This window comes from Grampus griseus (assembly GCF_964374135.1).
Source record: "Grampus griseus genome assembly, chromosome: 13".
Classification (NCBI taxonomy): domain Eukaryota; kingdom Metazoa; phylum Chordata; class Mammalia; order Artiodactyla; family Delphinidae; genus Grampus; species Grampus griseus.
In genome coordinates, this window is record NC_139007.1 from 20632124 (window position 1) to 20648028 (window position 15905).

Genomic DNA, 15905 nt, shown 5'->3' on the forward strand with positions numbered 1-15905 from the left:
TTGGGTTCTTCATCAGTAAACTGCATAATAAAATAAGTTAGATTTTTGACCAATGATAAATAGGGTGTCCTATGATAGTTAGCCCTTCCTTGGAGCCATACAATAGGTTTCTTTATGCCACAACTTAAATGGAAGGGGCAAATTCATTCAAGCATTTACTGCAAGGCACGGTGTGTGAGGTTGCAGATAAAAGATCAGGAAGACAGGTCCTTCCCTCTCAAAGAGCTCCAAGTATAACTTGAGAAGGAAAAAATGGGTTCGACCAAGGTTCAGGTTTTCTGTTTAGGAACAGGGTAAAATCATTTATTAATATTTGCTTAATGCTCCAAAAAAAAAAAAAGGGAAAAAATTCCTCATTTATACTAAACGTTGTTGAAAGTAATCTACAGTGACAGCTGTAATTTTAAAATGCACCTGGGTCTGCAAAAATTAGCACGAAGATAAAATAACCTAGAGGCTGGGGCTTCCCTGGTGGCATAGTGGTTGAGAGTCCGCCTGCCGATGCAGGGGACGCGGGTTTGTGCCCTGGTCCGGGAGGATCCCACGTGCCGCGGAGCGGCTGGGCCCGTGAGCCATGGCCACTGAGCCTGCACGTCCGGAGCCTCTGCTCCGCAATGGGAGAGGCCACAACAGTGAGAGGCCCGTGTACCGCAAAAAAATAAAAAATAAAAAAATAACCTAGAGGCTGCCACTTTAGGCTCTGCATTTTCTCCATCCTGCAACGGAAGGAGGAAGAGAGCAGAGAAGTACTCTAAATGGATTTCTATCTTCTATTACAAACAGCAAGGTGGGTGTATTTGACTTGCCCTCTTTTGTCTATAAATACTGCTCAACTAAGAAGCTACTAGGCAAAAAAACACTGAATGAAAGCAACACCACTGTGCCTTGAGTTTCTAGTTATTCATAAAAGTACCCCCTGCCCTTGTTCCTTCCTTTTGTGTGTCCATCAATTAACAACCTCTAACAGAGACGTGTGATCTCCCACTTATGAGTCTCAAGAGGCAGGACACTGTATTAAACTGCATAGAAAGAAACATACGTTTAGGTTTCTATGGAGTTTAAGAACAAATTTTACTAAAATATTTAAAACATTATGGGCAACAAAGATTTACTATTTACAGGATTAAATTAAAAACTTCTGAGGTTGGGTGGGTGAAAGATGAGAGTGGTAACTCTCATATGTCAAACTGTACTCTAAATTCTTAAAAATGTTCTCTCAATGGCAGAAGGTCTCCAAGTGGGTATTTGTATTTCCTGCACCATGGGTTGTCTCTGGGGCCTGGATCTGACGAAAGGTTCACTAACCTCGTGGTAAAAAATACTCACGATTATTCAAAGTTTTAAAAAATAATACAGTAAAAATTCCAGGCACTAAGGTGGCAGGCTTTATAGACGACCGTAAAGAATTATTAATTTTTAAACTCTTGACTATCAATAAAACTCTTAATGGGAAAGAGAAAAAAAAATCTTTTGGTTAATAGTATAAATCAAAATGTAGGCATTTACAGTGAGAGTGAAGGCAAAGACTCAGGAGGAAATCACACACCTTTAAAGGTCTTTAAGAATCAGAACGTGTTTTGTTAATTTAGCTATTGATACAAAGCCAGCTGCAGGAGAAAAACAATTTAACAAAAAGGAAAACAATGAAGTGCTCTCTGTGGCTCTGGCTAGAGAAGTAAAACACTGTTTGGCAAGTGCTTTTCCTCATACACATTCTTAGTCTGATCCCCCGTATGTCACCAGCGTGGCTGACATAGTATCTGTGTTCCTTCTTGTCAGGCCTAGAAGCAGCAGAGATAACAACTGGGACAATGAAAAGGAAACACATCCCTTGAGATTAATTGGACAGGAAAGGCTTTATTAATGAACTCCAGGAAGGACTGAGGACAGAAAAGCAGAGTATCCAACGGACTAAATGAGATACAATAGAAAGAAGTTCACATTGGGCAAAAGGCAGGAAAAGGAGCTTAAAGAAAAATGAAAAAAGTGCACACAAATTCAGAGAAACACGTGTGCCTTCCCCCACATCAGAACAAGAGCAAAAAAGTATACACTCATGTCTTCTCAAGGTTAAATGAATTATACTTATTACCATGAAGAAAACTACAGTACATAACTAATAAAAACTGAAAGAGTTCTATGCTGAATATGTTATTCTGTGTGTTTATGCTAAGAAGTTTCTATACCTGGAGAAATACTGTCCCAAATCAACTAAAATACTAATAAAAGAAACACCTGGATTTGAAAATGAAAGGAACTCCCTAGTAAAATATAAGCAACATTTTCAATTGTTTTGGGTCCTTGTTTTAAGGAACAGTTTTTTGGTTTCTTTTTTTTAAACCTCTGGGATTAAAAATATGTTATGAAGCTGCACTGTACTCTGAAAAAAGAAGCTGAAGCATTTTCGAACATTGTTTCTTGCCAACTTACTTCAAAGAGATGCTGTAAAGGATTGGACTGGAGTTTTTCTTCATAGCCAAACAGCTGGAAGCCAGTTCCCAAAAGACCTAGCACAGTAATCCGTAAATGAAAAGATTATACAATCGAACAGTAGAGAACAGTCATGGCAGGGAACAGGTACAGTTCTATAAAAAGATTAACCTCTCATAATTATGCATCCTGAAAATATTGCAAAACACACACTATCACGTTCTGCTACCTCATAAACTGACACAAGTCAAATTCAATATATTGAATCATAAATTCAATATATTGAAGAGCTCACTGAAATTAGTTCCACAGAAACCAAAAGACTATGAGCTCATCCAAGGCAGAGGCTGGGACTAAATTATCTTTATGCTAACGGTGCCCAGCACCTCCCTACAAGACACTAATAAAACAAGCATTTATTGAGCAGCTACTCTGTGGAAGGACATCGTGATGCCAGGCACTAGACACTCAAAATCTGTGAAAAGAAACTGATGGGAAGTGTTTTCAAATCTTACTTTTTAAACTTGTAGGTGTGAAAATAAAACAAGGTAGGATTAGCTTAGTGTTACAATATTAGTTCTTAAATAACTGAAGATAAAACTTGAAACAGCCCTGATTACTTCTCCCATTCAAGGTGACCAAGAGACATAATGCTTTGATCTGGCCAATCTGCTTTGATTGTCTTTTATTTGCCAATTTTTTTTTCTTTTAGTCTTTGATGATAAGTTCAGAGTTCAGGGAAGGTATTAATTTCAACCTTTTAAAAAAAATAATAATTGAGGTTTGTAAGCTACAATGAAAATTCTTAGTATGGACTGTGAATATTTATACTCTTAATATATTTTGCTAAAAGATGACCACAATTTTGGATGAAAGGACAGATGCAGCCTGGGCCAAGAGTAATTTACAGGTAGTGCAATTACTTTAAAAACTAATCTGTTTCTACAACTGTATCAGTTACCTAGCTTCAGATCTAAAGGAGCAATTGCCACTACTGGGCCTTGTTGATGTACATTTTTCTATGTAGGCTCAGCAGAAAGTGGGATGTTACTAAACACGGGGTAGACAATCTTTGGGGCTTAGACAGGAGCTAGAAGGATGACTAAAACATATACCAGCACTATTCACTTTCAAGCAAAAGCAAATGTGATTATGATTCAGGGTCTTGGGAGTAGGGTGTGGAAAGAGTGTTCTAAAAAACAGAAATAGGAAAAGTAAAGGCCAATTCCATTTAACATTCAACCTAATACATTTTCAGAAACTAATTCTGTACTTAGGAACTGTCTGCCAACTTTTAATAGGGGATAGCTGAACAGCCAAAATTAAAACTCTTCAACAATGATGGTTATAATGGAAATGTTGACAGATCATTAACCATAGTAGTCCTTTAGGAAAAAACCACTACAATAAAATCCTGCAGCTAAAATGTAATGAATATCATAATCACATATTTGCTAATGGCTGTGAAATGCCTGAATAGGCCAAACTGATATAAAGAGGATGCCATCTATTAAATCTGACTGTTTAGCCTAGAGCCCAAACCACTGTGAACTGCAGGTGGGTTTATAAAATGCAGGGCATGTTTTCTGTTCCTCCACAGTGAATAGTAAGGGCACTGTTATTAGGTTCAAGTTGTACCCTTTTTAGGGTCTAAAAAGGATTCTAACTGAAAGGATAATATTCATAAGAGAAGGTCACGATAAATCTGTCTTCCGGAAACTGATTTCATTTCACTAGATATGGAACATAATAGTATCAGTGAACTTCAGAACTGGCAGTGCACACTGCACTTTATAGAAGCTTTAAAATGTTACGCAGCCTTTCTTTTGGAGTAGTATTGTGAAATACTTCCCAAGACAGATTCATTCATCATTCTGAGTGCCTCTTAAGTGCCAAGCACTACGGATACAAAAATAAGTAAGACACAGCCCATGCTTTCATGGAACATTTCACCTAGCAGAGGAGAGAAGCACACAAAAGAATTCAGTAAGAGAGAAGCCTATTTGAGTAGAGCTGGGTACTAGGAACTTGGTGATGTGAGAAAGTGGGCAAGGGTGTGTCTGGCTGTCAGAATGCTTTTCAGAGGTGACACTAGGGCTGAATCTTAAAAGGCACCTGGTAGCTGCCAGAGATTTTAATAAAAAGTTCACATTTCACATGCTACCAGTCCTTCACTACCATAGCAACTTCATTTATCCCGTCCTTCCACACCCTGATTACTGCAGTATATGAGCTACGAATGGTTCTGAGTAAACTCATGACATCAGAGATAATCTGTGGCACTGAACTGTTTGGGTCTCACTCTTCTCTTTCTCTCTTTTCTTTTTGACCCTCACCCTCACCGCCCCCCTCTGCCACTTGTACAATTTAAGGGGAAGCCAAAGTATCCCAGTTTGTCCTTCCTTTACACCACCGGCCCAGGGTACAACATTTCATGTAGGATGGACCAGGGAGGCTGGACTTCACTAGTTTTAAAAATGGCAGGGCTGTGGTTGAGAAGGGTGTATACCTAGGCTTACTTTTTCTCTAATACATACTTCTACATTTAACTAACCAATGTAAGCTACTTTTCTTTAATAAAACCAAAAAAGTCTGTATTTATCAGGTCTCGTTCTGATTGTATGAAGCTTCCTTCCCGAAAACTTACTTGTATGGTGAGAATTACTCTAATAAGTAATATATAAGATTTATGCAAAAGAGCCATTAGGGGAAAAAAGCAGGTAGGAGGCACTACTTCATCCAATGGAATTCTGCCTGTATTCTGTCCAGGTGATTAAGTAATGAGATATTAAAAGAAATTAAACTTAACGATATGAAAAATAAAGCCTCAGATTTACTTACCAAACTGCATGCCCCAATCCCCAAGATAATTTATTCTTGTTACTTGATGTCCTAAAGCTTCTTTGAGATTTGCTATAAAATTTCCTAGTAAATCAATAAAATACACAGTTTCTCATTATCCATTTTGGTATAAGAACCATGTGCTTCTCTAATATCAAAGCATAACACAGAAAATTCTTTTGGCAAAATTTACTAACAATTTCTTTTTACTAAAACATTCATTATTGTGTTTTCATCTACGTTATGGAAAGGGAGTAAGGAATTATTTTGGAGGAGGTAGTTATTCTAAAGAACCTCACAATTTTCAACAACATTAATGGGGGTTAGGAACACATGTTCAAGTAATTGCGATTCCAAGTCAATTCCAAGGACAGAAAATAACAGAATCTCAGTAGTTAAAAAAGAAATATATAATTTGGCTATGTCCTAAAGAACCTAGCCATACCGATTTTTCTTTTTCTAAGTAGCCCATTCCACCTTCTTTCCATCATGAAGTCCATCCTCTCATGTTGCTCCCTAACTAACAGCACATAGCAGTCCAAGGCCTCCACCTTCCTGTACTGCTGATGCTGGTTTGACATTTGACCTCTATTCCACTCTCCTTCTGTGTGCCCTCACATACTGCAGAGGCTGGAAAGCTAAAAATAACACTCCCCAGAATCTCTGGCAGTTAGGGTTCCAGAAGTCATTTAGGTCTGGGCAATTTGATACACTTTGTACGTGATCTAGAAGGCAGAAATGAGGTGGAAAGGGAGCTACCTTTATTTTTTCTGACAAGCACAGTAGCGGAGACTTTGTTTTTTAGTGGCATCACTACTAGAGGTCCTAGTGTCCTGTCATCTAACCTCCAAGGGAAGTAAAAGATAGGGTATGGGTGGCCTCTTTTGCTAGTTTGAATTCTAGAAGGCATGGCAGGAGTAGTGGCAGTTTCCTGACTGTGGCAGTGGCAGTGATCGCAGAAAAGGCAGAATCTCCCTTGATGATCAAGTTCTATGGTATAGTTTTGTGAGTCATCTATGTCAGCTTAATCCAAAGCTTCTTCAGCACTCCCAACAACTTTGCAAACTATTCGATATCCCATAGTAAATTCCTTCCTGCTTTTACTAGAGTGGATCTAGTTTTCTGCAAATAACCCCTCGCCAATATGCACAGCTGACAAAGTACTACAGCTACTTCTCCAGTTTCCCTACTTCTAGATTTTCCCAAGGTATATGGTCTCAGCAACAGGATTCACCTTTTGCAGCTGGTACTCAGACTATATTCCTATTTTTCTTAGCACCTTAGTATCTTATAAGTCCAACTAAATGTCTGAACCTAGGCTTTTGGAATTAGACTGCCTAATTTCAAATCCTGGCTGCAATACTTACTAGCTGTGTGATTTCGGGAAAGTTACTTTTGGTATCTGAGTTTCCTCATCTATAATCAGCAGTACTTAATAAACCGGGCTATTGTGAAACTAGTTGAGATAATACATGAAAACACTTAACATGGTAAGTTTCAATAATTATCTCTTCCTGGTTCAAATATTTCCCTTAACAACTGTCAAACAACTATCATGTTCAACCCTATGCTTTTGACTTACTCATGTAAGACAACAGCTTTTCTTATACATTGTATTTCTTATATTCTTTTTCATCAAGTCCTGTCATTTCCTCTCTTAAAATGCTGCTTGAGAACTTTTTAACAATGAGAGCTGACTAGTGCCGTAACAATCTATGCCACAAATACTGATTTCTCCAAGTCTTTAAAGTATTCCAGTACGGAATAAATGACTTTCTTGTAAGCATGCAAAAGACAGATTTCTATACTGGAAGACAGATTACATGAGATAAACTCCAAAATCCCTTCCAATTCTCATATTATACAATTCTAACTGCAGCTTTAAGATTGGGCTGCTACACAATGTCATGCTTTAAGTAAATGGAAACCATAAGCCTATTATACACTGAAGCATTACAGCCAAGAAGTACAACACTATAGTAATTTCTCTTTATTAGGATAGTCTTGTTTCAATTTTCAGTCTTGAAAACTCCAGTTAGTACTCACATGACGGAGACTGAGTTTCTTTTATATAACAAATATGAACAAAAAAATTGGGAGGATGACTATCAATCCCATATAACTGTTTTCATTTCAGCATCTTTCAGTTCTTCTTCATATGCATACATATTTTTAACAAGTTAAAATCAAAACATACATACCAGTTAAACCTGGTTTCTGAGTTAATCTTTTGGTTTTGAAACAAATTTTTTGCTATTTCTAAACCAATTTTTTCCATTTTTTTGGTGATATTTAATTAGCATTAAGCTCATATAAATTTCAACTTCTTTGTTTTTTGTCCTTTTGTTACTTAAGCCTTAAACCATTAGACTGTATCACCAAATACAGCCCCGAAAGGCATGCTCAGTATTTTCTGTGAAACCAATGACACTTACCTATGATGGTAGAACGCAAATGTCCAACATGGAATTTTTTGGCAACATTAGGTGAACTGCAAGATAATTGCAAAAGTTTACTTTTTCTGTTCTAAGAACAAGAGTTCTAAAATGAACTAGGTCATAGCTCCATAGTTTAATACAATTGTGGACTAAAGCCTTTGGTAATTTAGGGCAAAGATAGCTAAAGACTAGACATTTAGAGCAAAGATAAATTAGATGTCAGAAAGAACCATCCTTAGTGAAAGTGATCCTCTGACTCATGAGGTAGTCACATAACATACACAGAAGTGGCACACTTATGAAGCAGGTACATTTGAGGACTGATAAAAAGATGAGGAAATTCAGAGATATGTTGTGATACAAACAATGTACATTATTAGAAATTAAGTTTAGTGCACTACTTCTCAGTTCTTTAACTTCTTAAAAATTACTGGGGACCCCAAAGAAATTTTGTTTATATGAGTAATATCTATCAATATTTATTGTATCAGAAATTAAAACAAAAATATAGAACTATTTATATATAAAGCTTCCCAGGATAACCAGCAATAGGATTTGCCACTCCAAATTCTCAAGCAACACATTTATTACTCTTGGTGGTTGAGAGGTTGTAATCAATAATTTAACAATAGCAAATGCTTCTAGAGCACACTCACTATCTGACAGACACAGTTTGACATACTTTACATGCATTAATTCAGTTAATGCTCAGAAGAGCTGTGATGTAAGGTACTCTCATATTTGTGATGAGGGACTTGAGATACAAAAAGGAAAAAAGATAATGAAGCCAATTTGGCAATATCTTGAGGACTCTTGAACCTGGGTGATGAGCCTATGGGACTTAACATACCTTTCCTCTATTTTGTGTATGTTTGAAAATTTCGTAAGTTTTTCAATATTAAAAAAAGATATATTAACTAGAACACAGCTGGTTAAAATTGGTAAAGGGACTTCCCTGGTGGCACAGTGGTTAAGAAACCGCCTGCCAATTCAGGGGACACAGGTTAGATCCCTGGTCCAGGAAGACCCCACATGCCATGGAGCAACTAAGCCCGTGCGCCACAGCTACTGAACCTGAGCTCTAGAGGCTGCACGCCACAACTACTGAAGCCGAGGTGCCTAGAGCCTGTGCTCTGCAACAAGAGAAGCCACCGCAATGAGAAGCCTGTGCACCCCAACCAAGAGTAGCTCCCACTCACTGCAACTAGAGAAAGCCCGCGTGCAGCAAAGAAGACCCAATGCACCAGAAATAAAAATAAATAAATTTATATTAAAAAAGAAAAGTGGTAAAAACAGAGCTTAATCTTGGTCTGTCTCCAAAGCCTTGTTATCAATATTTCCCCTTTTAAGGGTATTACCATTTAAAAACTTGATCCTACAGATACCTGTGCACAATTGTGAAGTCATGAAACTATAAGGATACTCATTTAATCATTATTTAGAAAGAAAGCAAATGTTCTTCAATAGGGTTAAAACAACCAGCAAACAAGAAAGATATATAAAACACTGGTTTTATGAAACTAAACAACAGGACAGTGAAGGACTGTGATCCCTATGAGAACGTCAGCCAACAGGGTGACTCTTAGAACTGCCTTACTAGCAAATTCGGGAGATGTAGCTAAAGCAGAACAATCTATACCATGAAATGTTTATATTAGAAAAGAAGAAAGGTTTCAAATCAATGACCTAAGGCGCTCCTATAAGAAACTAGAAAGGGAGGCTCAAACCAAATCCAAAGTAAGCAGAATAAAAGAGAGTAATACAGATGAAGGTTAAAAAAAAAAAAAAGACAGAGAAACTGTTAGATATCCTAATCGCAGTGGTGGTGATGAGACCTGGACATCTTTGAAAAAACTCATCAAATTACATGTTGAAATATGGTGAACTGTATTGTACTGTATGTAATTTTACCTCAATAAAGCTGATTAAAAAAATCTCCAGACAACAGAATACTACGAAACAATAAAAATAAGCCAGCCCTGGATGTACTGATATTAGAGGAATGTAAGCTACATTGTTTAAAGAAAAAAGCAAGGTAAAGAACAGCATATAATGTGTGTGATCTGTTTACAAATGCAAAGAATATCTCTAGGTGGGTAAGCAAGAAACTGGTATTGGTGAATGCCCGTATGGAGAGAACTGGGAAACTAGGTTAGGGAGTACACATCCTTCTTACTGAATACCTGTCTGTAATCTTTGAATTTTTAAAAACTAGGTATTTATATTATCTGTCTAATAATAATAAAAAAGCTTTCTCATAGCTTTTGCATTGTTTTAAAAAACTGAGTATAGTTGATTTACATTATAGAAGTTCCAGGCATACAACAGTGAATCACAACTTTGAAAGATTATACTCCATTTATAGTTATTATAAAATGTTGGCTATAGTCCCTGTGCTGTACAATATATCCTTGTAGCTTATTTTATCCATCATAGTTTGTACGTCTTACTCCCCTACCTCTACCTTGCCCCTCCCCACTTCCCTCTCCCCACTGGTAACCACAAGTTTGTGCTCTGTATCTGTGAGTCTGTTTCTTTTTTGTTATATTCATTAGTCTATGTTTTAGGTTCCACATATAAATAATAACATACAGTACTTGTCTTTTTCTGTCTGACTTATTTCACTTAACACAATGCCCTCCAAGTCCATCCATGTTGCTGTAAATGGCAAAATTTCATTCTTTTTATGGCTGAGTAGTATTCCATTGTGTGTGTGCGCACACACGTGTGTCTTCTTTATCCAGTCATCTGTTGATAATACTTAGGCTGCTTCCATATCTTGCCTACTTCCATATCTTGCCTAGTTCAATAATGCTGCTATGAACATTGGGGTGCATGTATCTTTTCGAATTAGTGTTTTCATTTTCTTCAGATGTATACCCAGGAGTGATATTGCTGGATCATATGGTAGCTCCATTTTTAGCTTTTTGAGGAACCTCCATACTGTTTTCCACAGTGGCTGCATCAATTTACATTCTCACCAACAGTGCACGAGGTTTCCCTTTTCTCACATTTTTGCCAACATTTGTTATTTGTGGTCTTTTTGATGATACCTGTTCTGAGGTGTGAGGTGATATCTCCCTGTGGTTTTGATTTGCATTTCTCTAATGATTAGCCATGTTGAGCTTTTTTTTAAAAAATAAATTTATTTATTTATGTCTGCATTGGGTCTCTGTTGCTGTGCACGGGCTTTCTCTAGTTGTGGCGAGCGGGGGCTACTCTTCATTGCTGTGTGCGGGCTTCTCACTGCGGTGGCTTCTCTTGTTGCAGAGCACGGGCTCTAGGCACGCGGGCTTCAGTAGTTGGGGCTCTCAGGCTCAGTAGTTGTGGCTCGCGGGCTCTAGAGCGCAGGCTCAGTAGTTGTGGCACACGGGCTTAGTTGCTCTGTGGCACGTGGGATCTTCCAGGACCAGGGCTCGAACCCATGTCCCCTGTATTGGCAGGCGGATTCTTAACCGCTGTGCCATCAGGGAAGCCCCCCATGCTGAGCATCTTTTCATGTGCCTGTTGGCCATAGCTTTTGTACTTTTTCTTTAGAATTAGAAGAACTGAGTCTATCTAGGGCTTCACAAAACCTCCCTTGAAATCATCAATTTGCCATTCTCTACATTCCTGCTCGGAAGGGAATATAATGATACGGAAAATACAAATTCAATTCCTTTGGCAATCAAAGTAACTACTATGAATACAATTTGGACACTTTACTGGAAATTAAAAAAAAAATCTTTCATGTAATTTCCTCAATCTTGTAAGAAAAGAGATAATATTACTCTTATTTTCCATACAAGAAAAGAGACTAGAGAAATAAACTGTCCCATCCAAGATGACTGAATCAGTTACTAAGTGAAAATTGGTACCCTGATCTCCTGGACTTCCATATTACCAGAGGTCCTCAATTTGTTTTTTGAGAACACTTCACACTGGGGAACAGCAGGGAGTGGGGAAGATTGTGTTGACGAAAGAAGAGGAAAGGCTACCACTGCTGACTGTGCTCCTGCAGATTTGATTTGAACAAAATAGGAAAGGCTGACTCTGTAGAGAGGAGAGAGGCAACAGTAGTTAGCTTCAATTCTTACTCTACCTACCACGTGGAGCCCAAGCCCAGCGGGGACAGTCATCTACGCTGGCACTTTATCACACTGCTCCTGGATCAGACAAAATATAGGGAAACCAACCACATATCAATATATCAGGGAGGCAGGAAAGGTTAAGGATACAGGATTCGGCGTTAGCTCTGTGACTATGAGCAGGTTCCTTGACCTATCATCACCATCATCATCTCAATATAAGGGGCAAGTTTCTTGAACACAGTGATTCTATCTCTTGCTTTGAGGGGAAAGTTGCCTGGTCTATTAGAGAAACTATGTAGTTAAAGAAATTCTCTCCTCCCACCTCTCTCATTTTCAGGACAAATTCAAGAACAATGTTTTCTATCAGTTTTTACCCTCTCCTCTACCTGTTTGTCTCTACTTTGAAACCACAATGATAAGCGCCACAGCAACTGGAAAACTTCTAAGGGAGAAAGCAGCTATCGTCCCACAGCAATGCCAGATGAAAAATAACAGAGAGCAAAGATGGCTGCTGGGAAATGGACTCTGCTTTCATCAGCATTCAGATGCTCATTTAAGTTCCAGCTTTCCTTAACTGCTTTAGAAAAACGTTGAGAGAGGCAAATCCATAAGCAAATAAACTGCCCTTCAAAAAGCCTATAGACTACAACTCAAATAGAACATGTTATTTTTAGACATAAGCATAAACAAAAAAGAGCATTATATGGGAAACACAAACTTTGGAGAAAAGCCAAAGAATCAGTGAGCAAGAAAGACTAAGGTCTTGGTATTTTGAGCTTGGCTGGGGAGAAGGGATGGTGAAGGGGAAGTGAACATTGAGAAGAAGGCATTAAAAGTGAGCACTGGTGGCAACTTTTCACGTGTTCACGTTTCAAGAAACTTGTGATGGCACTATTTCAAGGGTGAATGTGTAGTAACAGGTATTATTCTACTTGGCTACTGATTTTCCTTTGCTGTTGGTTAGGTAAGAGCAAGGAGTGTACAAGTTCTGAAGTACCTCCCCAGAGAAGGGTATGTGTCCTGCATCACTGTAAAGACATGAATGAAAAGAATTAAAGGTGGGCATCACTGTAAAGACATGAATGAAAAGAATTAAAGGTGGCTACAAATTCTTTGCCACTCTCCATTAAGAGATGTAATCTACTCCCTTGCTCTGAATCAGGGATGATCTTGTGACTTGCTTTGACCAGCTGACAGTGACAGAAGTGATGATGTGCCTGTTACAAAACCAGATATTTTACTATCTTGGAGCCCTGAGCACCTCTGTAAAGAGGTTTGGCTATTCTGTTGGAGAATGCAGAGAGAGAGATGCCTGGCCAGCCCTCAGGTGAGATGCCAGACAAGTAAATGAGCCACCCGGATTTCTAGCCCTAGTATAATGTCTAGATGACCAGAGTTGCATAAGTGACCACAGGCAAGTAAAAGAATCATTAGGCTATGTCCTCCCTGATTTCCTGGTCTACAGAGTCATGAACATTAAAGTGGTTGTTGTTTTAAGACACTAATCAGGAGTGTGGCAAACTTTTTCTTGAAGAGCCAGATAGTAAATATTTTAGGCCATCTGGTCTCTATCTCAATTATTCAACTCTACTGTACTCAACTGCCATTAGAGTATGAAAGTAGCCACTGTGACAATATGTAAATGAATGTGCAAGCCTGTATTCCAATAAAACTTTATTTACAAAAACATGGCAGGCTGGATTTTGCCCATGGGCTAAAGTTTGCCAATCCCTGTATCAAGTTTTGTAGTGGCTTGTTATGTAAGAGATGACTGAAATGACGGCAACTTTCCTTGGGGGATGGCCTTAGTGTAGTTCCTCTCTGGGGTGAGGATGACTGCAGAAGTCCCTCTCTGTTCTTTTGATGCAACAACATTTACACTAAACTTTAAATATCTTGATTGGAGCGCATCGGTAGCATAAGATTTATTCATAATATACATCTGCTCCATAAAATGGTTAGCTTACTCAACAATCAGTCCTTATCATAAACAGATGAGTTTACCCAGTCTTAGAGGGTCTGCTTTTTCTAAGAACATGACTGAGCGGCAGAGACAGTACAAATGTGGAATCCATAAAACCCATTCACCTCTGATTACCCCAGGTACTAATCATAACTAAGTTTAGCTAAGTTATCATCATAAATTATAATAATGAGTTAGAAAACTCATTATATTATTGAAATAATATCTGCCATGTCAATTTTTAAAAATCTTCCACAAAAACATATACTTAAGACAAAGGCTCTAGCAAGTTCTATCTTTCTAAGTGGGAAAACAGCTCATCGAAGCTCTTCCTTGGCTGTTAGGAAGGCAAATATAATATTTCTAACAATGTTCAAGAGCTGTCATCCTGTCAGCTGTACCCTGAAGGTGACCCCTCTTCTTTTTTGGTTACCTAAAAGCAAGTCATAGATTAGATGGTTTTGTTGATGGCATATAAGAAAGTTATCATGAAGACTATTTAGAGGCACATTAAAACATCAGGCTATTTCTCTGGTAATTTTAAATAATACGCATTACATGTAATAGACCTTGTGATGTTGGATTCCAATTGGTAACATCAGTAAAAATTGAGTTCCAGTAGTAATAAGCACTCCTACAGTCCAGAACTTGGCTTCTAAATACCTCCCTCACAAAAAGTAACCAGGACTTCTTGGGGGACATGGACAATTCCAGGTCTGAGTAAGGTTGGAACATCTTATGCCAAAAAGAAAAGTACAGCAAGGCTTAAGGGGACATGCAAAGAGAATAAAGGAGCCTAATTTGGGATAATTTGAGTATAAAAACCAGTCATTTAAAAACAATCTTTTCCATGATCCAGCAATCCCACTTCTGGGTATATATCCAAAGGAAACAAATTATCTTGAAGAGAAATCTGTACTCCCATGTTCACTGCAGCATTATTCACAATAGCCAAGGTATGGAAACAACCTAAGTGTCCATCAGTAGATGAATGGATAAAGAAAATGTGGTATGTATACATAATGGAATATTATTCAGCCTTAAAAATGAAGGAAATTCTGTCATTTGCAACAACATGGATGAAACTGTAGGGCATTAAGCTAAGTAAAATGAGCCAGACAGAGAAAGACAAATACTGCATGGTATCACTTATATGTGGGATCTAAAGACTAAAAAGTCAAACTCCCAGAAACAGAGACTGGAGAAGTGCTTGTCTGGGGCTGGAGGCTGGGGGAAATAAGGAGAGGTTGGTAAAAGGGTGCAAACATTCAGCTATAAGACGAATAAGTTCTGAGGACCTAATGTATAACAAAGTGACTATGGTTGATAACACTGTATTGTATAATTGAAATTTGCTAAGCAAGTAGAACAAATGTTCTCACACACATACACAAAAAGTAAATATGTGAGGTGATAGATGTATTTACTAACTCAAAGGGGGAAATCCTCTCACAATGTATACACATATCAAATCATCATGTTGTACACTTTATCTTACAATTTTATTTGTCAATTATACCTCAATAAAGCTAAAAATATATATACATACATTATAAACACAACAAAGCTTGTTCTCTGATAATCACATTACTCTGAAATTCTTAATATGATAGTAACCATTATCTGTGCTTTAGGAGTCTACTAAAAGGAAGAACGAGGTCTTCCAAAAAAAAAAAAAACCACAAAACTGTTAATACATAATTAAAAAAGAAACATAATAATCAGTAGGTACTTTGATTAAAGTCCAAAATTTTTATTCATGGTTTAATGATCAACTCACTGTGATTTTAAGGAAATAATATAATCTAACTAATTTTTAATTTTTCCATGTGTAATTCTCTGAGATCCCAGATGAAAACAGTAAAACACTCACCTGCCCAGCCAGTTGATTAACCAACACGTATGATGGGTAGGCACTCACCTGAACTCAACCACGATCTTCTTCTGGGGAAGGCCAGAAAAAAGTTCACTTTTTAATCCATATTTTGAGCCATCTTCAATCACTTCTTGTAGTACTGTCTGAAAAGTAAAAGGTATGGGACTTAATGAAGAAAAAATGTGCAATTTTCTTAATTATTTTGTTACTGAGAACTAACTATTGCTAATTTGCACATTCTAATTTATGGAACTGAGAATTTTATAGTATTGTTAGCAGTACCACCT

The 15905-nt window shown here is 37.7% G+C and overlaps 1 protein-coding gene across 3 annotated transcripts in view; it reads right to left on the bottom strand.

Moving 5' to 3' along the window:
• Positions 1-15905, bottom strand: part of RARS2 (arginyl-tRNA synthetase 2, mitochondrial) — a 98625-nt gene that overhangs the window by 39217 nt on the left and 43503 nt on the right. For all 3 annotated transcript variants that reach the window (XR_014297594.1, XR_014297595.1, XM_082668665.1), the window contains exons 5-8: positions 15664-15761; positions 7707-7762; positions 5272-5355; positions 2431-2507 (exon numbers count right to left, since the gene is read on the bottom strand). Coding sequence is in view for 1 of the 3 variants with exons in the window: in XM_082668665.1 (XP_082524791.1) it covers positions 2431-2507; positions 5272-5355; positions 7707-7762; positions 15664-15761 (315 nt within the window). In the remaining 2 variants the exon portion in view is untranslated. The remainder of the gene's footprint in view (positions 1-2430; positions 2508-5271; positions 5356-7706; positions 7763-15663; positions 15762-15905) is intronic.